General features: G+C 43.6%; 1 protein-coding gene across 1 annotated transcript in view; it reads right to left on the bottom strand.

The window, feature by feature from the left end:
- The window catches only part of LOC109912406 (broad substrate specificity ATP-binding cassette transporter ABCG2-like), a 105,209-nt gene that overhangs the window by 54,026 nt on the left and 26,047 nt on the right, over positions 1 to 25,136 (bottom strand). The window contains exon 4 of the mRNA XM_048609151.1: positions 19,067 to 19,219. Within this exon, the coding sequence (XP_048465108.1) occupies positions 19,067 to 19,219 (153 nt within the window). The remainder of the gene's footprint in view (positions 1 to 19,066; positions 19,220 to 25,136) is intronic.

Raw genomic sequence — 25,136 nt, 5'->3', positions numbered from 1 at the left:
TTCAATCATATGAAATTCTACTCTGAAATGCAAAATAGATGTCAACAGCATTAGGAATTTAGTAGATTAGTGGGATTGCCTTGTTTATTGAATTTAAATATTTTAACAATGATATTGTGTCAAAGATTTGTCTGTGGAATTCTCTACTCCAAAAACTTGTGGAGAATGCTGTATTGATTGTGATGAGGTCAGCCAGGTGAACCTCATCGAATATGAGCTCCCTGATTGAGGCTGTTAATCTGGTTCAATCAGGGAGCCCTGAGTGTCAGACATCCGCTTCACTCTTTTTCTTCCCCTGTAGTAATAGCCAGTGTACGAACAAAAGCGCTAAATCAAATTTCATTCAGCGTTGCTACTTAGTGAGGATGTGCACGTGCATCTAAATTACTTCTGGTTTAAGTGCAAAGTCAACAATTCCACGGCAGGGGAGGGGATCAATGAATTCTTTTGTGGAAATAAAAACTCCACATGAAGGAAAAATCAACTTGTGGCTAAGTAGAAAGATTAACACAAGAACTAGGAGGACGAGTCGGCTGTTCAGTCCCTCAAACATGCTCCACCATTTGATAAAATTATCGCTGTTCTAATAGTGATCTCAGCTCCAATGACCTGTTTGCTCCTCATAACTTTTCCAGAGAATCCCTACAGTGTGGAAACAGACTGTTCTGCCCAACAAGTCCACACCTGCTCACCCCCCTACCCTATCCCTGTAACCCTTCATTTCCCATGGCTAATCCACCTAACCTGCACATCTTTGTACTGTGGGAGGAACCCGGAACACCCAGCGGAAACCCACGCAGACATGAGGAGAATGTGCAAACTCCACGCAGCCAGTCGCCCGAGACTCAAATTGAACCTGGGTCCATGGTGCTGTGAAGCAGCAGTGTTAATCACTGAGCCACTGTGCCATCCCAATCTCTTCACCTTCTTGTTGACCAAAAGTCTATCTAATTCAGCCTTGAACATATTCAATTACTTAGGTGAGAAAACCCCACAAAGGCTACCATCCAGTCACCAAGTCACCCTTTATTTACACATGACAGTCTTTAACACTGATCCAGCTCCCTCACAGCCAGCTTCTCAGAGTGAAGCGGATGTCTGACACTCAGGGCTCCCTGATTGAACCAGATTAACAGCCTCAATCAGGGAGCTCATATTCGATGAGGTTCACCTGGCTGACCTCATCACAATCAATACAGCATTCTCCACAAGTTTTTGGAGTAGAGAATTCCACAGACAAATGAGAGTCAAAGTTTATCCTCATTTCTATCTTAAATGGGAGACCATAATTTTCAAACTGCATCCCCTAGTTCTAAATTCCCCAAGGGAAAACATTCTCTCAGCAGGTACATTGTCAAATTCCCCCAGCATCCTACATGTTTCAGCGATGCCATCTCTTTATGATTTTAAATTCCAATGATATACTCTTAATCTGTTCAACCTTTCCTCATAAGGTAACTCCTTCATCCTGGGAGTGGATGTCTTTATTCTTTATTCCTTTATTCATTCACAGATGAGGGCATTGCTGGCTAAGCAGCATTTATTGCCCATCCCTAATTGTCCAGAAGGCAGTTAAGAGTCAACCACATTGCTGTGGGTCTGGAGTCACATGTAGGCCAGAATAGGTAAGGATGGCAGTTTCCTTCCCTAAAGGACATTAGCAAACCAGATTTGGTTCACTAATGTCCTTTAGGGAGTGAACCTTCTCTGAACTGTTTTTAATGTGATTATATCGTTTTACAAATCAGCAGACCAAAACTGCATGCAGTATTCCAGACGTAGTCTCAGTATAACACCTGTACAGCTATAGCAATATTTCCCTATTTTTATACTCAATTCTCCATGCAGTAAATAAATTGCCTTAAGGACAGCATTAGATTAAAAGATGTTTACAATATTGCAAAAAGTATGCCTGATGATTTGGGGAATTTTAAATATCAGGACAACCAAGAATTGATAGGCTGGGAGAAAATAAAATACGAAAATAAACTAAGTAGAAACATAATAAAACGTCTAAGAGCTTCTACAGCCGTTTCAAATTATATGTGCTTAATGACTACCACATACTACATACATGGGCACCCAAAGCAAGCCAGGCAGTACATGAAGGGCACAATTGCATTTTTTCCAAACATCCATTCTTTTTGTTTGTAGTTACAAGCTATGCAAGATACCCAATGTTCATGGTCACGAAGAAAATAATCACTCATTAAAGAAGTGTTAACTCTAGTCAGTTTCTCTTTTCTCATTCTTTGCACATGTATGGCATATATAGTCTTTAAATAGCCTAGTTCTCCCAGTGTTATGTATTTGCTTTGCTGTTCAATGTTCCTCTGTATCTGCATGTTCCTAGGGTGATGTCCCTTCTCTGGGGTGTTGTTTTCATGCAAGTGTGGTTACCATGTTGTTGCTGGGGAACAATGGACTCTGCAGCTGGTGGAATCACTTCTTCCTGACCTGCTGCTTGCATTGAAGGCACAGCTTCTCCAAATGTCTGAGATAACACAGTGTGGAGCTGGAGGAGCACAGCAGGCCAGGCAACATCAGAGGAGCAGGAAAGTTGACGTTTTGGGTTGGGACCCTTCTTCAGAAATGGGGGAAGAGGGAAGGGAGTTCTAAAATAAATAGAGGAGGGGTGGGGCTGGGGAAGGTAGGTGGGATGGTGATAGGTGAGTGCAGGTAGGCAGTGGTGGGGATTAGTCAGTGAGGTGGGAGTAGTGGATAGGTGGGAGCGAAGATGGACAGGTTGTGTCAGGTCAAGGAGGATGGTTATGAGAGGGAGGGTTGGTCATGGGATGAGGCCGAGGGTGAGGAGATTTTGAAACTAGTGAAGTCCACATTGAGACCATTGGGTTGTAGGCTCCCAAGGTAGAATATGAGGTGCTGCTCCTCCAGTTTCCGGGTGGTGTCATTGTGACACTGGAGGAAACCCAGGATGGACATGTCGCCCAGGGAATGGGAGGGGTGTTGAAATGGTTCGCGACTGGAAGGGTGTTGTTGTTTGTCGCGAACAGAGCGCAGGTGCTCTACAAAGCGGTCTTCAAGCCTCCACTTGGTCTCACCAATGTAGAGGAGGCCAGATCGGGAGCAGCAGACCACATTGGGGGATGTGCAGGTGAACCTCTGTCTGATGTGAAAGGTTTTCATGGTTCTTTTGATGGAGGTGAGGGGGGAGATGTAGGGGCAGATGTAGCACTTCCTGCGGTTCTCTAAATGTCTGTTGGTCATTCACATTCACTAAGAATGATTGATTCTTCATAGTTCCCAAGCTACCGTATATACTGTCTTTTACTGAGAGTTGAACATTAGCATTCTGACTAGTTCTCCAGTGCTCACCTCTGACAATGAATAATGAAAGTGAAACCTGGGTTTTAGTCATTTAATCTTGGTACTGTCAGTCACAGTTGTTACTACCTCAGGCTCAGTGACTCGGTTCTTTTTTGTTACTGTAAGAGTATTTGGGCGTGGACATTATTCTTTGGACAAGTATGTGCTGGATTTACTCAAGTTTCTTTATGATCTCTTAATTTCCCTTATGAAAGAGATGAATTTTTCATTGAATTGAGGGCCATGGTCCCTCATCACAATGTCTAGAATGCCATAATAACTGAAATAAGCTTTCAAACATTTTGAAATCTTACTAGTAACCACTGATACCAGTTGGTTTAACTCACAGTAATCAGAATAGTACTCAATTTTGAGGCTGACTTGTGGTAGTGACAGTATCCTTACCTCTGGGCCAGGAAACCTGGGTTAAATTCCCACCTACTATAAAAGTGTGTTATAATATTGCTGAACAGGGTTTGATTAGAAAATATTTAGTACTTAACTCTGATAAGATAATCAGTTCCTGCAAAATCGAAGAGGTCTACTGCATACTTCATCTGTAGTCTATTTGACATGTGATGAATTAGATTCAGGTTTTAATGTCACATGTACTCACGTACAGTGATACAGGAGGACAGTGAAAAGTGTACAAAGTGGCCGTTCTCCAGTGCCATCTTAGGTACAAAGGTACCTAGGTATAAATTCTTAGGTATAAAATAGAAAATAAAGAAATAAAGTTAAAAGATTAGCATTCTTAAGTGCTTAGCCATGGACAAGGTGCCAGCCTCTACCACCCCAATGCTGAGACCATCACCAGCACGAGCCCCCTCACTGTGTCGTCGCACAACCGTGTCACCATTCTTTGGTGCCATCTTGCCTCTACTGACGACGTCGCCGCCATGAGACCACACTGGGCCGATCTCACCAATGCAGCTGCCGCTATACTGCCAGGTGCTCTCCGCAGAAGGTAAGTAAGGTTAAAGTTAAAAAAAAGAGAAAAATCAAAAAGTAAAAGCAGACTAATGTCATCCAAGGACGAGAGGTAAGTAGAAAGGAAAAAAACACAAGAAAAGAGAAAAATAAGAAAAGAAACTGATGGAGTGGATAAGCTCTGGCTCAGGAATCCTACGATAAGTGGTTCTTTAGTTTGCTTTGCTTGACATTCTTTACAAGAATTGCACTGGCTGATGTAGTTCTTAACTTTATTATTCCTATTTGGTGAGTATACCACTTCTCTTTGCTTTCCTCAGACTCAATTTCTTGATGTTTTACTCAGATTTAGATTTAGGTTTTATTGTCACATGTACTCAAGTACGGCGTTCAAGAGTACAGTGAAAAGTGTACAATGTCACCACACACAGTGCCATCTTAAGTACAAAGTACCTAGATACAAAATCTTAGTTACAGAAGTAGAAAAATAAAGCATTAAGCTAGAAAGTTCAGCACTACAGTCTTCTGAGTAGAAAAATAAAGAAGTAAAGTTAAAATTTCAAACATTACAGTCCTTTCTTAAGCAATGGGCCTGCAGACGTTCCAAGCTGGGCTTTACCCAAGAGGGCTCACTCTCCCCTGCGCTGGGCATGCTTTCACCCACACTGGGCTAAAACCCACCTATGCTCACCAGTCGCCTTCTCTTCCAACCATCACTGCTGACCACCATCGGGCATGCCAGGCTTCACCACCGTTCGCAAGGCTTCGGCCCCAATCGTCGCTTCGCCAAAGACTGCTACTGCTGCCATCCTTCACAACTAACCACTGCTGCCTTGCCATTGCCACCATCCTGGCTCATGCTGGGCCCCAGCTGCTGCCACACTCCATTGCCACATTAGCCGCCTTGCTGCAGAGTCCTGCTCCGGTATCACTCCAGACATCAATGCTGCCAACCATGACCAGCCACCGACCGCAGCCATCTCAGATGCACCTCAGCATCTTTTTTCTTACTTCAAGGTCATGACTCTATTTCATTTGCAATAAACCATTGCACTGCTTTCACATCTGTTTGCCACACATTGCTGCTACAGCTCTCACCTGGTCGGGATCTGGACAAGTTCTTTCCTTAGCAGTACATGACCTATGCACTTGACTTCATTACAGCATTTTCTTGTTGAGCTTCATCTGGTAGTTCTCTCTAGCAGTCGCACCAGATTCTGATTATGGTCTGCAATGGCTTCTTCCATTGTTTTGTTTCTTTCTAGTTCAATGTTTGAGTGCAAAGTGATTCAATTTTCTGCAGTTGGAGCAATGATTTCCCCCTGTTGGATATGCGTCATTTCTTTTTGTATTTTTTTTAATTTTCCCCACAATATTTACATCATGTCCTCTGGTCTTGATCCTTCTTCAGTCGTTGCTGCAAATATTTAATCCATATTTCCCCAATCTCTCATTATCATTCAGCCTGAATGTCTCTCAGCACATCTCAGCCCATCAGCAAAGCCTCACCTATTCTCTAATTAATACATTTCAGTTGTTTGTCAACCTAAGAGTTTCTGCACATGTCTGAAGCTTTCTTGAGAGCAAATTTCTCATCTCTCAGCTGATGTCCCCTCACAGCAAGATGCTTTTATCCTCAAGACAACCCTATCTCTGCAAAGATCATCTTTTAATTATTCAAACACACAGGATTAAGCTAGTTATATTACTGCAGTCACATATTGATCAACAGTCCCCTTCTCCCCTTGAGCTCAGACACTGAACAAATGCTATTCATAAATAACATTCAAATGGGATTCAAACTGTGTCCTCAAAACCCCCAAAATCTTTCCTGTCTATTTTTTCTGCTCCTTGATGAGCCATAGGCTGCAATATGCATTATTTCCTTTGCGCTATGGGCAGAGTTGCAATTCTTACATGTTAGGTCTTTCTAAAAATTAATTATGTTGTTTGTTTTGTAGTTATGCCATGGAGGTTGGAAGAAAATTCAACTCTATCTGATATTTCCTTTTATTTTCACAGCAACAGAGTGTGGAAAATGTACAGCTATTTTGACTTACCCACTGTATTGCTAGATGGCAACATTCAATTCTACCCAGTGATAGTGCAGGAGTTTACTGCAAAGTTTTCAATAAGTCACTTAGGACACTCTGGGGATTACTGAAAAACAGTTAAAAACAGTACAGACAGAGGCTTAAGATTTGTAAATACGTGAAGGAAAAATAGAGTAGAATCCATGTAAAAAGTGATGACAGACTGCCTATATAGACTGGAAAATCAGATGGGCAATGGTGGCCCAGAAGAGGAATTCATAGAATGTTTCCCAGATAGTTTCTTAGAGCAGCACATCCTGGAGGCAGACTGTAGAGCATCCTAAACTAGATCTGGGATTGCATAACATGGAGGATTAATTAATGATTTCATTGTGAAAACACTCCGAGGTAGCAGCAATCATAATATGATTCAATTTTATTTCAGCTTGAGGGATAGAGGAGCAGGTCCAAGACTTGTGTTTTAAATGTAGATAAGGGCAATAATGCAGCACGAAAGCATAAAATGAGCTGGCATATTAGGTTAAGGACCAGGTCAATAGAAATGCAGTAGCTGACATCTAAGGACATATTTCAGAATACACAGAACAAGCACATTAAGATTCCAAAGGGAAAACTAAATATATGTGATTAACTAGTAAGTTAAAGATAGTATTAAACATAAAGAAAAAGCACAAATATAGTGAGATGCTGGAGTCAGAGATAACAGAAGGGTCCCGACCCAAAACGTCAACTTTCCTGCTCCTCTGATGTTGCCTGGCCTGCTGTGTTCCTCCAGCTCCACACTGTGTTATCACAAATATGGTGATATGTCCACAGATTGCAAGATAGAAAAATTCAGTTGGAATAAAAGATTAATAAGAAAGGAAAAATGGAGTGTGAGAGAAAGCTACCTCAAAACATAAAAACAGAGAGTAAGAGTTTCTATCAATATTTTAAAAAGGAAAACAATTAACAAAGTGAACACTGATTGTATAGAAAGTGAGTCTAAGGAACTAATAATGGAAAATAAAGTGATGACAGATGTATTGAATGGATATTTTGCATCAGTCTTCCCTGTCCATGTTGTCCACATGGACTTTAGTAAAGCATTTGACAAGGTTCCTCATTGTAGATGGGTCTACAAAATCAAATTGCATGGAATCCACGTTGAGTTGGCAAGTTGGATACACAATTGGCTTGGCCATAGAAGACAGAGAGAAGTTGTGCAGGGGTATCTTTTCTGACCGGAGGTCTGTGACTGCAAGGAGCAGTGCTGGAACCTCTGTTGTTTGCAATATATTTAAATGATTTTGATGAAAATGTTGGTGGCCCGATTAGTAAGTTTGCAGATGCCACGAAAATTAGTGGAGTTGGGATAGTGAAGAAGGATATCAAAGAATGCAGCGGAATATAGATCAGCTGGAAAGTTGGGCAGAGAAACAGCAGATGGTGTTTAATCTGGGCAAGTGTGAGGTGATGCATTTTGGGAGGTCAAATGCAAGAGGAAAGTATACTGTTAATGGCCGGACACTTAGCAGCATTATATACAGAGGGACCTTGGAGTCCCAGCCCATAGCTCCCTGCAAGTAGCAACACAAGTGAATAAGGTGGTAAAGAAGGCATACAGCATGCTTGCCTTCATCAGACAGGGCATTGAGTATAAAAGTTGGCAAGCCAAGCTGCAACTGTATAAGACTTTGGTCAGGCCACTTTTGGAGTATAATGTGCAGTTCTGGTTGCTGCACAATAGGAAAAACGTGGAGGTGTTGGAGATGGTGCAGAAGAGGTTTACCATGCTGATGCCTGCATTGGAGTGTATTACCTATAAGGAGAGGTTGGACAAACTTCGATTGTTTTCACTGCAAGGTCACAGCCTGAGAGGCAACCTGATAGAGATATATAAAATTATGAGAGGCATGAAAAGGGTGGATAGGCAGAGTCTTTTTCCTAGGGTGGAAAGGTCAAATACTAGGGGCTATAGGTTTAAGGTGAGAGGAGGAAAATTGAAAGAAAACATGCCTGGAAAAATTTTTACACAGAAGGTAGCAGGTGACTGGAAAGCGCTGCCGGGGTGGTGGTAGAAGCAGATACGACAACAAAGTTCAAGAGGCATTTAGATAGACACATGAGCAAGCACAGAATACAGGGATATGAACCATGTGCAGGCACATTAGATTAGTTTAGAATATCATAATGGTTGGCACAGACATAGTGGGCTGAAGGGCCTCTTCCTGTGCTGCACTGTTCTATGTTCTATGTAGAGGAAAGAAGTTACATCCCAGAATTATCTGTAAATCACGAATTAGAAGGGAGACACACAACAAAATTACAATCACCAGGGAAGTGGTACTGGGCAAATTATTGGAATTGCAGGCTGACAATCCCAAGATGTTGATGGACTTAATCCTATGAAGTGGCTAGTCATTCTATTGATAGAATGATATTGGTATTCATTTGTAACAATTCCCTAGATTCCGGGAAGGTTCCATTAGTTTGCAAAATAATGAATATGAAAGGAGAGAGATAGCAGGAAACTACAGGCTATTTAGCCTATTTGTCAAAGGGAAAATGTTAGAAGCAATAATGAAATATATTATTGCAGGGTATGTAGAAAAGCTCAAGGTGTATAAGTGGAATCAACAGTTTTCTAAACATGTAATCATAGAATACCTACAGTGTGGAAACAGGTCCTTCGGCCCAACAATTGCACACTGACCCTTAGAGCAACCCACCCAGACCCATCCCCCTCTAACCCACCTAATCTACACATCGCTGAAAACTTCGTTTCATCTGGAAGGAGAATGGTATCCCTGCTCCCCCTGGTGAACAATGTCAGAACCAGGAATGGCTTTTTCTGTAACTGATACACAACTAGATTTCAATATTTTTGAGCCTGCAAATTCAGGCTCTAGAATTAGGCATGTTGGAGCCAGTATCTGGATATGCTTACATTTTTGCCAACTATAACCCTCACTTGCGCCTAAGTGTACTCCTCCACATGTCTCCAGGTTAAAATTGCCATCTTGCCCCATCCTGCTAAGAGGATAATTGTGATCAAGGTAAACAGTAGAATGAACTTTTGTTCCTCAGAAATCAGTGATTTTTCCTGAAACAGTTGGGAAAACATGTCAATTGCAGCCGGAAGATTAGAAGAACAGTGATGTTTGTCCCAGTTTATGTGACCTTAAACTTTTTTCAAATTTCAAAAAACATCAGGTGAATTACGGTAGATGAGCCAAATAGAATCATAGAATCCCTACAGTGTGGAAACAGGCCCTTTGGCCCAACAAGTCCACACTGACACCCAGGGCATCTCACCCAGAGCATCCCACCCAGACCCATCCCCCGAATCTACACATCCCTGAACACTATGGGCAATTTAGCATGGCCAATCCACCTAGCCTGCACATCTTTGGATTGAGGGAGGAAACCGGAGCATCCAGAGGAAACCCACGCAGACACGGGGAGAATGTGTAAACTCCACACTGACAGCTTCCCAAGGGTGGCAGTCATGTTTAACCAATCTTTTGGAGTTCTTATGGAAGTAATGTGTCATGGATAAAAGGGACACTGGTGGTTGTGCTATACATGAATTTCCAGAAAGCATTTGATAAGATTTTGGAGTAGATTTGTAGCTCGGGTTGTGGGCATTGTGGCTGGTTGGCTTGCCTGCAGAACTGGTTCATTGTGGTTCCGCAGACGTTTCATTACCCTGCTGGGTAACATCATCAGTGCAACCTCTGATGAAGCGCCGTTGTGTTTTCCCGCCTGGTTTTTAAATTCTGAAGTCCGTTGAGCTTGGTTACCTCACTTCTGGTTTTCCTTCGCAGTGGAGTGTATCTGGGATCAAGTTCTATGTGTTTGTTGATGGCTTTCTTCGTGGAGTTCCAGGCTTCTAGGAACTCCCATGCCTGTCTCTGCTTTGCTTGTCCTAGGATCTTGGTGTTGTCCCAGTCGAATTGGTGGTTGTCCTAATCCATGCGGATAGAGATGAGTAAGTATTGGTCGTGTCTTTTTGTAGCCAATTGGTGTTCGTGTAACTTTGTTGTTAATTTCATAGAATCATAGGATCCCTACAGTGTAGAAACAGGCCCTTCGGCCCAACAAGTCCACACCCTTGGAGCATCCCACCCAGAGTCATCCCCCTATAACCCACCTAAGCTACACATCCCTGAACACTATGGGCAATTTGGCATGGCCAATCCACCGAGCCTGCACACCTTTGGACTGTGGGACGAAACCGGAGTACCCAGAGGAAACCCACGCAAACACGGGGAGAATGAGCAAACTCCACACAGACAGTCACCCAAGGGTGGAATCGAAACCGGGTCCCTGGCACTGTGAGGCAGCAGTGCTAACCACTGAGCAACCGTGCAGCCCACCGTGCCTTCCTGTTTGTCCGATGTAGTGTTTATCACAGTCTCTGCAGGTAATCTTACACATGACATTGGTCCTGTCCATAGTGTGTAGTGGGTCTTTGGTTCCGATGAGCAGTTGTCATAGAGTTGATGTGGGTTTGTGTACCACTCTGATGCCCAGCGGTCATAGGAGTCTTGTGGTTAGTTCCAATGTGTTCCTGATGTAAGGTAGCGTGATGAGTGAGTCGGGACATGTAGTATGTTCCTGGTGTTGTTCGTGTAGGCATCTTCTGACCCAGTTTTTTGGATAACCATTATCTTTGAAAACCTGGAAGAGGTAGTCGTCTTCTTCTCGGCGTAGTTCTCTGCTGCTGCAGTGTGTTGTTGCGTGTTTACTTAGTGTTCGCACGCAGTTTCGTTTGTGTGTGTTAGGATTGTTACTGTTGAAATTCAGTACTTGGTCAGCGTGTGCGGCTTTTCTGTATACTTTCGTTTGGAGTTCCCCATTTGTCCTGCGCTCTACCATGACGTCCAGAAATGGGAGCTGTTTGTTCTTCTCCTCCTCTCTGGTAAATTTGATTCTGGTGAGGATGTTGTTTATTAGTTTGTTTGTTTCCTCTAGTTTGGTCCGTTTAATGATGACAAAGGTGTCGTCCACATAGCGTATCTATAGTTTTGGTTGGATTAGCGGAAGGACCGTACTTTCCAGTCTTTGCATCACTGCCTCAGCTATAAGTCCGGAGATAGGTGATCCCATGGGTGTCCCGTTGATCTGTTCATATGTTTGGTCATTGAAAGTGAAGTTGAGTGGTGAGGCATAGGTTCAGTATCTCCAGGATGTTGTCTGTGGAGCTGCGTGCGAACACTATTTAAACGGGCAACAACACACTGCAGCAGCACAGAAATATGCCGAGAAGAAGAAGGATACCTCTTCCAGGTTTTCAAAGATAATGGAGATCCAAAAAAACTGGGACAGAAGATGCCTACACAAACAACACCAGGAAGATACCACATGCCCTGACATACTCATCACACTGCCTTACGTCAGGAACACATTGGAACTAACCACAAGACTCCTACGACCCACTGGGCATCAGAGTGGCACACAAACCCACATCAACCCTACAACAACCGCTCACCCGAACCAAAGACTCACACCCCACTTTGGACAGGACCAATGTCATATATAAGATTCCCTGCAGAGACTGTGACAAACACTACATTGGACAAACAGGAAGGAAATTAACAACAAGGATACATGAACACCAATTGGCTACAAAAAGACACGACCAATACTCACTCATCTCTATCCACGTGGATTAGGAGAACCACCAATTCGACTGGGCCAACACCAAGATTCTGGGACAAGCAAAGCAGAGACAGGTACGGGAGTTCTTAGAAGCCTGGTACTTCACGAAGAAAGCCATTAACAAACACATAGAACTCGACCCCATATACACTCCACTGCGAAGGAAAACCGGAAATGAGGTAATCCAGCTCAATGGACTCCAGAGTTTAAAAACCAGGCGGGAAAACACAAAGGTGCTTCATCAGAGGCTGCACTGGTGATGTTACCCAGCAGGGTAATGAAACGTCTGCGGAACAACAACAAACCAGCTCAGCAAGCCAACCAACCACAACATTTGATAAGATGCCACATCAAATTGTAGAAAATGAAAACTCATAGTGTAGGGGCAACATATTGGCATGGATAAAGCATTCTCTAGCTACAGGAATTGGCAAGTATGGGCAGTTCCCATATTGTGAATTGGTTCCATTCTGGAGTCCATTTGCAAGTTGATTTGTACGCAATTCAGAACACAATTAAGGACAATATAAAGCTGCCAAACATGAGTACTGGAAATGTTTGTATGTCAGGTCTTTAAAATTACACCCTGTATGAGATCACTTTCATAAGTATGAGCATCCGTAAGTTGGACATCCATAAATTGGAGACCACCTGTAGGCTTAAATGGGTCATTATTTGTCCAACAGGATGTACCAAGTCATATGTCACAGGAATCAGTACTGAGCACTCAACTTTCACAATTTATCAAAATGACTTGGATGAAGAGATGGAAGTCACAGGATCTAGGATTGAGCAATAATCCCCATATTCTACAATGCTGGACCAAGACCCTGGACTTTTCTAAAATCTAAAATACTGGACAAAAGCCTGAGCTCAGGTGCAACAAACATACACAGAGCCAGAATGATTTCAGTCTGTGACCATTGTTCAGCCCGAAAATCTAATTTACACCTTCACTGCAAGAGAACAATCAACCAGACCTAACACTCTAGACTCAAAATAACTTTTACACTTCGAACTACATAACACAGACATTATGAAACCTGTACACATACCGGACATTCAACTTCAATCAATATTCATTCAGAGAGATATCAGGCATTCAACCTCAATCAAAATACATTTACACATACTCTTAACTGTCAGGAAGCCAGTTGGCCTTAAAAGGAACACCAGCAACACTATAGCAAGTGCAGATTTGGCACGACGGTAAGAGGCCCGCAACAAGTATACTTGCAGGCTCTAACTTCACCTAAAGAGCTATCCCCACAGCTATCTCCAGAAGGGGGATCTGAAAGAGCTATTTCCCTTAGATCTATCTGCACAGCTACCTCCAGAATAGGGATCCAAACAGCAATTCGAAAACCTACTGACACAGGCCTGTTCCGTACAAGGGGAACCAACAGCAACCAACCATGACCAGCAGACCTGAGAAATAACAACCTCCAAAAACTACTGATTCGGCCGACACCACAAGGCCCCAGATACATCCTGAGACAAGAACCAGCTCACGCAATCACCAGAATGTAAGCAATACCAAGTACATATCCAATAAATCCAAACCACATCTTACTGTATCAGCAGGCTCACCCAGATTGAAGGCCCACACCAACTGAAGTCTTTGTCAAAGCACCGGGTACAGCAAGCGGGAACAGCCAGCTGTACCTCAAAGTAACGTTTTCTCCCAGTGGTGAGCTTGAACTTTTGAGACCCCAAAGTTTCCACCTAGCTAGCAGGGAGGGGAAAGTGGGTGGTGACAGTGCAGGAACCCCAAGAGTAGGAAGTCTGATTAAAGTTTCTGTGGTTAAAACTGCCATTTAGTTCTAATAGCGTTTAACCTGTATTTGACTTAATAGTGTAATCACTGTCCTCTGTATACTTGATTGTGTAAATTTCACTGTTTATTAGATTTGCCTTTACTTCTTGTATTGTACTTGCCCTTTGGCGTTTAATAAATGCAGAGATTCTTTCACCATGAAACACCTCAACTGCCTTCTTTATTTCACATTCCTAAATAAGTTCAGTGTCAGAATCAGAGATCTGGGGGTGATTCGAACCACCTAAAAATCAGCAAATTACTGATCGCAAACCAGAAGACTATAGGTAGCTACATTTGCTGATATACAAAGATAGGTAGAGTAAGCTGTGAAGAAGAAGCAAGCAATAAAGGGATACAGGTAGTTGAGGTGAGTGGCCAAAGATATGGTGTATGAAGCTTAATATGGGAAAATGTAAGATTGCCAATTTGGCAAGAAGAATTTAAAAAATTTCATTGGTGAGAACCTGAAGAACTCTAAAATACAGAGGGAGCTGGAATCTTAAAACAGTAGCGTGCAGTTTGTTTTTATATTCACAAATAAGGCTGTGGCTGACTGGACCAGCATTCATTGCCCATTCCCAGCTGCCCTTGAGAACATGGTAGTGAGCTGCCTTCTTGAACCACTGCAGTCCATTGTTGATGGTGGAGGCGATGCATGTTTAAGGATGTGGTATCAATCAATTGAACTGCTTTGTTCTGTGTGGCATGAATCTTCTAGAGTCTTGTTGGAGATGCACTCATTCAGGCAGGTGGGGTGTATTCCAGCACACTCCTGACTTGTGCCTTGCCACTTTTCAGCCCAAGCCTGGATATTGTCCAGGTCTTGCTGAAGGTGTTGAAGCTAGAACATCACACTGAAGAAGGCCTGTAGTAATGTCCTGGTTCTGAGATGATTGATGTCCAAAAATGTCAACCATCTTCTTTTCCGCAAGGTATGACTACATCCAGCAGAGAGTTTTCCCATGATTCTCATTGGCTTCAGTTTTGCAAAAGCTCTTTGATGTCACACTTTGTCAAATGCTGCCTTAATATCACACACGGTCACTCTCGCCTCATTCTGGAGTTCAGCTCTTCTGTCCAGGTTTGGATCAAGGCATAATGAGATCAGGAGCTAGTTGGCCCCAGTGGAACATCAATGTGAAAATCAGTGAGCAACTTATTGGTTAGTGAGTGCTAGTTGATACAGTTGTGACCACTTCTACCACTTTGCTGATGGTTGAGTTTGAGTTTGATTTATTGTTGTCATGTACCAAAATACAGTAAAATGTGTTGTTTTGCATGCTATACAGGCAGACCGTACCATATAAAGTGCATCAGAGTAGCAGAATATGTGTTACAGCTGCTGAGAAGGCACAGAGAGAAAGAGATCAGAATTTACATTTGAGAGGTCCGCTCAAAAATCTGGAAACAGCCGGGAAATAGCTGTTCTTGAATCTGTAGACTGATAATCAGTAATAAGCCAGGATGAATTTGTCCTGCTTTTTACAGATAGTACGTACCTGGGCCATTTTACACACTGCTGAGGAAATGCCAGTGTTGAAAGATATATAGAAAATAACGAGGTGGCAGGTACCTTTCATACCCAAATATTGCACAATTATGTGGATCAAACTGCAACAATTCACCGTTTGTCTGATGTTGGTCAGACCAGTTCTGATGGTCAATACGAAGCCATTGGTCCCAAAAGGCGACTGACAAGGGTGGGTATTAAAGTCAGTTATTTATCAGAAGGAGCTAGTCACTGGAGAAATGTAACTATTGTAAGTACAGCAGGAAGTTGTAGTGTTCCAGTACACTGGAAAATATAAAAGCCAGATGAATGTATAAGATCGGGGCAGAAGATTAGGCCCATGGACTGAGAACATGAAGTACAAAGATGGAAAGCAAGAAAGCGCAGTGAAAGATCAAACAGTAGGTCTGAAAGCAACATGCCACTAGAAAGAGATCATGAACTGTTGAAAAGAATCCTATTAATAGGGCAGGTCAAAAAGTAGTAGTCCAGAAAGTGATGGACGACAAGATAGAGAACATTGTTCAACAAAGGCAAAAAATATAGTACAAACCAAAAATACCACCATAAGCAGAAGCCTATATGACTAAGAAGTCTTATTGATCATGAACAAACTAGAAGACAAGTTAATAAAAGATGCTAAAAACAAGACTCTACAAAATGGACAAAATCTGGGATGTACCTAGAGGTGCCAGATAGGATACAATCATAGAATCGTAGAATCCCTACAGTGTGGAAACAGGCCCTTTGGCCCAACAAGTCCACACCGACCCTTGCAGCATCCCACCCAGACCCATCCCCCTATAACCCACCTAGGCTACATATCCCCGAACACTATTGACAATTTAGCATGGTCAATCTACCTAGACTGCACATTTTTGGACTGTGGGAAGAAACCGGAGTACCCGGAGGAAACCCACGCAGACACGGGGAGAATGTGCAAACTCCACACAGACAGTGGCCCAAGGGTGGAATCAAACCCGGGTCCCTGGCGCTGTGAGGCAGCAGTGCTAACCACTGAGCAACCGTGCCACCCTATTATCAGTCCTATTACAGCGGTGAATATGAAAAGGTGTCTCCTGATGGGACTTATAAAGCTAAAGCAAAGCTAGCAGTACAAGTTTTTGAAGAAAAGACAAAGCATAAAAATACATTCACCATGGCAGGCAAAGCAATTTTTAAAAATGTCTTGGCTTTGTTAAAAACAAATGCTTGGGAGTATAGATCAATTGATATTTCTGCAGGAAGATCAGCTTTAGAACCAAGTGTTTCTTATCCTCAAAAAGAAGAGCCAAATGCTGTGGGGTCACTGTAGAAGTTAAATAAATATGTTTATGTCCTAAATAATGTGTCTAGATTTTGGTATTTCTCAGTAAGTTCTATTAAAGATTTATTAAAATAGGATCATCTTCAATTAAGAACAGACCCTGCCATGTTTGACTGGCACCCTGAGGGGCAGCTTACAAGCTTTTTTCTGATGGACATACATAACTTTTTGTGGGGGCAGGAACAATAAAGTTGAAAACATTGTCATAAATGAGCTTAAAGCAGAAGTTAAAATTGCAAATCAGGTTTCTGTGGTGCTTTTAAGTACAATGGATTGGAAACCAGGCAACATCAATAAAGTGTCACTTTGCATCAGCAGTCTTACTTCAAAAATAAGTAGGGCCTCACAAAAAGATGCGTCTTCTAAAATGAAATAGAGGAATTGCAAAGTCTATTCAGACAACATAATTGCCTGGGCACCAATATGAGGCAAGATGCCAGTTTTCAAGTATTAGTGTTGAGTACAACTATGAAAAATCCCAAGATGGAAGATATCATTTGGGTGAACAAAATACTGAAAAGGTTACGAATAAAGCATTGTGTTTTGAAATTTACATCATCGGAACTAGCCAGGATCATAAAACCTGCTGTTATTAGCAATGCTTCTTATACACACCTTATCTATCAGCTACCTGATTGTTTTACAAAGCAATAAGCAACCTGGGTGCTAGTTTTTGACAACTGCGGGCTCAATGGCTTTTTTCTGTGCTGTAGACTTCAAAGGTCCAAGAAACTGTTGGACATACTGAAAAAAAGCTTGGAACTTTATTGTGCAAAGAAAATAAGAATTTTGTTTTTTTAAATATTTTTCATGTATGTTGATCTATTTAAAAAAGATAAAAGAGAATCTGTTATGATCTATGTCTAAGACCTAATGAACCTAGGAAAGGTGTAGCTATATTAATTAACAGTTAATTGTATATGAATTGGTGGTATAAATATGTGTAACTAGAAGGCAATCATGCGCAAGTTTTATGGAGTATGGTTACCTGAAGTGAAGTGCAGGCTTGGACTCAGTTCAAAAGCCAGTGTCTTCTAGTGATGCTTCTTATACACAAAAAATAAATTTTGGTTCATTACAATTTTGCTGCTGCTGATAACTACAATTGCCTTAGTGAATAACTCTGGCAGCTTTGGAGAGAGTGCGGAGAAGGTTCAAAAGGATGTTGCCTGGTCTCGAGGGCATTGGCTATGAGGAAAGGTCAAAAAGACTAGGATTGTTTTCACTGGAAAGACAGTGGCTGAGAGGACACCTGATAGCGGTCTACAAAATTATGACAGGCACAGATAGGGTGGATAGTCAGAGGCTTTTTCCCAGGGTTGAAGTTTCAATTACAAGGGGGTACGGGTTCAAGGTGAGAGGGCAAAAGTTTAAAGGAGATGTGCAAGCAAAGTTTTTCAAGAAGAGAGTGGTAGGAGCCTGGAATGCACTGCCAGAGAAGGTGGTGGAAGCAGGCACGTTGGTGACATTTACAAAGTATCTGGATGGTTACATGAATAGGGGAGGGAATGGAGGGATACTGACCGAATGAGGGCAGGTTTGTTTTTCAGTTTAGGCAGGGCATGATGGTCAGCACTGGCTTGGAGGACTGAAGGGCCTGTTCCTGTATCGTATTTCTCTTTTGTTCTTTGTTCTTTTGAGCTGCTAGAACTGTTTTAAATCAATCTCATTTAGTACGGTGATAGTGCTACACAAGATAATGGAGACTTCTCAAAGTGAAAGTAGAATTTTGTCTCAAAGGATTGTGCAGTGGTCACTCCTACCAAAACTGTCACGGACAAGTGCATCTGCAGCAGTTACATTGGCAATGACTATGTTAAATAGGTTTTTCCCTTGGCATTTCCTCCAAATGGTAGGAGCTGGGGTGGTGTGAGGTGAGTGGATGGAGGTGAGTGGTAATCAGCAGGTGATGTTTGCTCTGATGCCATGAGACTTCATGGGACCCTGAGTCAGTGTTGCTGATTCTTAGGGCAACTCCCTCCTGAGTGCATGCCACTTTGTCACCACCGCTGGTAAGTCTATCCTGCCGATGTGATAGGACATACTCAAGCATGGTGATTATGTTTCCTGGATATTGGTCTGTCAGGTACGATTTTGTAAGTATGAATATGGCAGGTGGGTGCTTGACTAGCTGTGGAACAGCTCTATCAATTTTAGCACAAGCCCACAGATGTTAGTTAGGAGGACTTTGCAGAGTCAACAAGGCTGAGTGTGCTGTTGTTTCCAGTGCCTGGGAGACTAGAAATACACAAACAGGTCATTGTTCATGAAAATAGAAGTACCGATAAATTGATAACTTTGAAAATTTTGAAAACTTTGAATAAAACCTTAACACGTGAAATTTCAAAAGCTTACCCAAATATAGTCATTTTCTTCTCTTAGTTATTTTCTGTGATTTTCCCTAACTGTTCTTGAAGTACAATTTGTTCATTCATCAACTGCCACTTACATACCTTGCTGTCAGACACCTTTGTTAGACCAAGTTGTGAGATGATTTGCTCCACCTTTTCTTCTTTCTCCTTAAACCTAATTGAACTAGGCAACCGCAAAGCTGCAGAAAACAGCAAATTTTCTCTCACAGTCAATGTTCCCATGAGAATATCATCCTGTAAAGCAACAGTTTAACATTTAATTAAGTCAATACCTGACATTCATTTCTATAAAATTAATTCTTGATACTACTCATGGGTTAACTGTGGGTTACTAAAGTATTTAGGACAATTGATTTGTGCTGCATTTTCTTGATTTTTTCTGTCTGGATTAAAATGTGGACCATATCAGCAAAACAGTAATTCCATCAACAAACTATTATTCTTAAACAACTGTGAACATAAGCATAAGTATGCTAAAGGAAATTATGAAAGAATTTGGAATTTCAGAGCAGGGAGAGGAAGAAAGTGTTCTTGGTCAGTCCTTGCAAATCCTGCTGGAATAATCTGGGGAGACAGTTGCACATTTTATGAAATATGGTGAAGAAAGTGCTGTACATCTCTACAACTCTCTACGACTTTCTCTAAGGCATGGGAAGCACTGGCAGGAAACACAGAGTATTAATCACCAAACATACTGAAATAACTCTACAGAGGCTGGTATCCCATCACCATGTCACCCTTTACTTACATGTGCACAGTACCTGACACTGGTTTGGTTTCGACTGAGCCAGGTCTCAGAGTGAACAGAACCACTGACATAACAAGGTGTAGAGCTGGGTGAACACAGCAGGCCAAGCTGCATCAAAGGAACAGGAAAGCTAACATTTCGGGTCTAGACCCTTCTTCAGAAATGGGGGAGGGGAAGGGAATTCTGAAATAAATAGGGAGAGAGGGGGAGGCGGATAGAAGATGGTTAAAGGAGAAGATAGGTGGAGAGGGGACAGACAGGTCAAAGAGGCGGGGATGGAACCAGTAAAGGTGAGTGTAGGTGGGGAGTTAGGGAGGGGATAGGTCAGTCCAGGGTGGACGGACAGGTCAAGGAGGTGGGATGAGGCTGGTAGGTAGGAGATGGGGGTGGGGCTTGGGGTGGGAGGAGTGGATAGGTGGGAGGAAGGACAGGTTAGGGAGGTGGGGACGAGCTGGGCTGGTTTTGGGATGCGGTCGGGGGAGGGGAGATTTTGAAGCTTATGAAGTCCACGTTGATACCATTGGGCTGCAGGGCTCCCAAGCGAAATATGAGGTGCTGTTCCTGCAACCTTCGGGTGGCAGCATTGTGGCACTGCAGGAGGCCCAGGATGGACATGTCGTCCAAGGAGTGGGAGGGGGAGTTGAAGTGGTTCGCGACTGGGAGGTGCAGTTGTTTGTCGCGAACCGAGCATAGGTGTTCCACAAAGTGGTCCCCAAGCCTCCGTTTGGTTTCCCCGATGTAGAGGAGGCCACATCGGGAACAGTGGATACAGTATACCACAATAGCAGATGTGCAGGTGAACATCTGTTTGATGTGGAAGGTCTTCTTGGGGCCTGGGATGGGGGAGGTGTAGGGGCAGGTGTAGCACTTCCTGCGGTTGCAGGGAAAAGTGCCGAGTGTGGTGGAGCGGACAAGGAAGTCACGGAGAGAGTGGTCCCTCCGGAAAGCAGATAAGGGTGGGGAGGGAAAAATGTCTTTAGTAGTGGGGTCAGATTGCAGATGGCGGAAGTGCCGGAGGATGATGCGTTGGATCCGGAGGTTGGTGGGGTGGTACGTGAGGACGAGGGGGATTCTGTTTTGGTTGTTATTGCGGGGAGGGGGTGTGAGGGATGAGTTGCGGGAAATGCGAGAGACACGGTCGAGGGCATTTTCGACCATTGTGGAAGGGAAGTTGCGGTCCCTGAAAAACGAGGACATCTGGGATGTCCAGGAGTGGAATGCCTCATCTCAGGAGCAGATGCGGCGGAGGCGAAGGAATTGGGAATAGGGGATGGCATTTTTGCAGAAAGCTGGGTGAGAGGTGTATTCTAGGTTGCTTTGGGGGTTGGTAGGCTTGAAATGGATATCGGTTTCCAGGTGGTTGCCAGAGATGGAAATAGAGAGGTCCAGGAAGGAGAGAGAGGTATCGGAGATGGTCCAGGTGAACTTAAGGTTGGGGTGGAAGGTGTTAGTGAAGTGGATGAACTGTTCGAGCTCCTCGTGGGAGCATCAGGCGGCGCCGATACAGTCATCGATGTAACGGAGGAAGAGGTGGGGGACAGGGCCAGTGTAGCTTCGGAAGAGGGATTGTTCCACGTATCCTACAAAGAGGCAGGCATAGCTTGGGCCCATGCGGGTACCTATAGCCACCCCCTTTGTCTGTAGGAAGTGGGAGGAATTGAAAGAGAAGTTGTTAAGGGTGAGGACGAGTTCGGCTAAGCGGATGAGGGTGTCAGTGGAGGGGGACTGGTCGGGCCTGTGGGACAGGAAGAAGCTGAGGGCCTTTAGGCCGTCTGCTTGGGAATATAAGTGTATAGGGACTGGACGTCCATGGTAAAGATGAGGTGTTGGGGACCAGGGAATCGGAAGTTTAGGAGGAGGTGGAGGGCGTGGTTGGTGTCACAGACGTAGGTGGGGAGTTCCTGGACCAAGGGGGAGAAAATGGAGTCGAGATAAGTGGAGGTAAGTTCGGTGGGGCAGGAGCAGGCGGAGACAATGGCTCGACCAGGGCAGTCAGGTTTGTGGATTTTGGGAAGGAGGTAGAAACAGGCGGTGCAGGGTTGGGGAACGATGAGGTTGGAGGCTGTGGGTGGGAGGTCACCTAAAGTGATGAGGTTGTGGATGGTTTGGGAGATGATGTTTTGGTGGTCAGGGGTGGGGTCATGATCAAGGGGGCGGTAGGAGGAGGTGTCAGGGAGCTGGTGTCTGGCCTCGGCGATGTAGAGATCAGTGCCCTCCCTAACTCCCCACTTATACTCACCTTTACTGGTTCCATCCCTGCCTCTTTGACCTGTCTGTCCCCTCTCCACCTATCTTCTCCTTTATCCATCTTCTATCCACCTCCCCCTCTCTCCCTATTTATTTCAGAATCCCCTTCCCCTCCCCCATTTCTGAAGAAGGGTCTCGACCCGAAACATCAGCTTTCCTGCTCCCCTAATGCTGCTTGGCCTAACGCTGTTCACCCAGCTCTACACCTTGTTATCTCAGATTCTCCAGCATCGGCAGTTCCCACTACCTCAGAACCACTGACATATTTGTTTATATCTGTCAACCAGGGCTCTTTGACCGTACTCGGTTAGCAGCCCCAATCAGGGAACTCATATTCTATGAGGTCCAGCTGGCTGACTTCATTACAATCACTACATCCCTCCTCCTCCAAATCGGGGGCATAGGCCTGTTTTTTTTTTGTAGCCTTGCCTGGGCGTTTTCACAATTGGTCCAGTTCCTGCGACTCAGCCTCAGCATGGGCAGCATCTGCTAGACCACAGCCATCTCTTGCATCTCGGAAGAAATTCATCCTCTTCTTCAGGTGGTAAAGGCATCGAGGCTGCGACATCTGCTGTGTCCATTTCAGATTCTGAGGTTTCTTCAACGCTAGATGGACAGGAAAAGCCCATGGGTTCAGACAGCCTTACCAGCTGTTTTAGGGGCTAGGTGTGAATTTCTCCTGCCCAGTTTGCAAGTTTTCAGATTATGTTTGCTCCATGTACTTGTTCAAGACTGCCTCACCTACCTGAACTTTGTATGTCATGGAACGTGACCTCACGTCAATCATGCCTCTTACCCATACAGGCCATTTCCATGGTTTCAGCACCAAACTTCATGCCCCAATGTAAGCTGTCTCTCTCACTTAGAGGAGTCTTGTGTCCGGCACTGGCGTTCCTGCTGCCATTTCACCCTCCATCCCAGGTCCAGGAAGATCAGATTTAACCTGGTGCGGCATCTTCTTCCCATTAGCCACCCTGCTGGACCTATCTCCGTAGTTGCATGGGAGGTGGCCTGATAATCAAATAGGAACCAGGACATTTGGTATTTAGTGAAGCTGTAGGCTGTTTCTTTAAGCCTACCTTCAATGTTTGGACTGCTCTTTCCACTGGATCATTGAACGATGGATGGTATGGAGCTGTTCTTATATGCCAAATGCCATTCAACTTTAGGAAATCCTTGAATTTCCTGCTGGCAAATGTTGGCCCATTATCTGGGACCCCACATGGGGGAACTGCTGGCAGTAATTTTTTGTCCTTTTTGGAATTCTGGGCACCGCCCAACCAACATGACTATGCCTGCACCCAATCCTGGTCATCAGACATAAACTCTCGCCAACATCTTTATTTTGGACACCCCTGGATGACCCTACTGGAGTTCAGCCAGTATCTGGCAGTGACCTTTGCGCAGGACAATCACTCTTGCTCCCCATAATAAAATGCTATCCTCTACGGTGATCTGGTCTTGCCAGGTCCAGAAAGGCTTCAATTCTATTTGTGATGGCCCCTTTATTTCCCCCATCACTACTGGCTGTTTTAGTTTTGCCAGGACCAGATCTTTTTATGTTCACTGCCTGACATTATCAGCAATAACCAAAAGGGTACCCAGAAAGTTTAAAACCAGAATGAACTCTTCCAGTGGTGGCACAACAGGTAGTGTATCTGCCAGCGGGTTGCGGTTAAAGGCATCCACATTTGCTACTTGGCCTTCTGGATGGTGTTCCAACTTGTAATTGTAAGCACTTAGAATGAAAGCCCAAAGCAGAATTCCACCTGAAGCTATGGGTGACACGGCCTTGTCCTCTCTAAATAAAAATCAAAAGAACTGCAGATGCTGTATATCAAGAACAAAAACAAAGTTGCTGGAAAAGTTCAGCAGGTCTGGCAGCATCTGTGAAGGAGAAAACAGAGTTAACGTTTCAGTTCCGGTGACCCTTCACCTTTACAGGCCCTGCAGTCTCACTATTTGCTGCTCTGATGTGAATTTTCCTGTAAGTAGCTGCTCTCAGTCCGTTTTTGGTCAGGTCTTGTCTTATCATATTAATGCTGCTGACCTTCCCCCAATTCGGGGAATTGTACGGGGAGGCGATAGCCTAGTGGTATTATTGCTGGACTGTTAATCCAGAGACCCAGATAATGTTCTGGGGACCCAGGTTCAAATCCTGCCATGGCAGATGGTGGAATTTGAATTCAATAAATATCTGGAATTAGCAATCTAATGAATCCATTGTCGATTGTCGGAAAAAACTCATCTGGTTCACTAATGTCCTTTAGGGAAGGAAACTGCCATCCTTAACTGGTCTGACCTACATGTGACTCCTGACCCACAGCAATGTGGTTGGCTCTTAACTGCCCTCTGGGCAATTAGGGATGGGCAATAAATGCTGCCTAGCCAGAGATGCGCTCATCCCACGAATGAATAAAGAAAAAAAATTCAAAAGCTTTTTTATCCCCAGTACACTTTTGTCCTTAACCATAATTACCTTAAATGTTACGAAAGTATGGTCAGTATCACCAAGAAACTCCCCATTGATAAAATTAGGTCCAGCAATGCACCCAACACCCCACCACTCCATTTTATCTATCCTAGTTAATATTGGGGAAGTTTAGATCCCCTACTATGATTACCGAATTATTTTCCACCTTCTCAGAAAATTGCCTATATATCCGCTCTTCCATCTCTCCCTGTTAGGAGATCTATAATGCACTGCCAACATTGTGATTGTCCGCTCTTTATTTTCATGCATTACCCATATAATAATGGATGTTTTACAGCAGGGAAAGAGGCCCTTTAGCCATATGTGTCCGTACAGCCATCAAACAACAATCTATTCTAATCCTGTACTCCAACACATGGCGTATTATTTTCTACACTAAGGAAAACAATCTTGACTGCTCCAATTTCTCCACATAATTGAAGTCCCTCAAACATGATATCATCCTGGTAAACCTCCAATTTTGATAATCTGATAGGTTCAAAGTAGCTATGCTAAAACTATGTCCTCAGAGCATTAGCTTGGATCTGTTGATTATTTAACCAGTGACATGACTATTGTTCCACCATAATCCCCTAACTTCAGTAGGAAAATTAGTTCAGACATCACAATGCCAATTGTACCACTCTAGACCATGACTAAGTGTAATTTTGTGTGGAGCTGGA

Source organism: Rhincodon typus, chromosome 20 (assembly GCF_021869965.1).
Source record: "Rhincodon typus isolate 14 chromosome 20, sRhiTyp1.1, whole genome shotgun sequence".
Taxonomy (NCBI): Eukaryota; Metazoa; Chordata; class Chondrichthyes; order Orectolobiformes; family Rhincodontidae; genus Rhincodon; species Rhincodon typus.
Note: the sequence above shows the minus strand (reverse complement) of the source record. Positions and strands in the feature narration are given on the sequence as shown.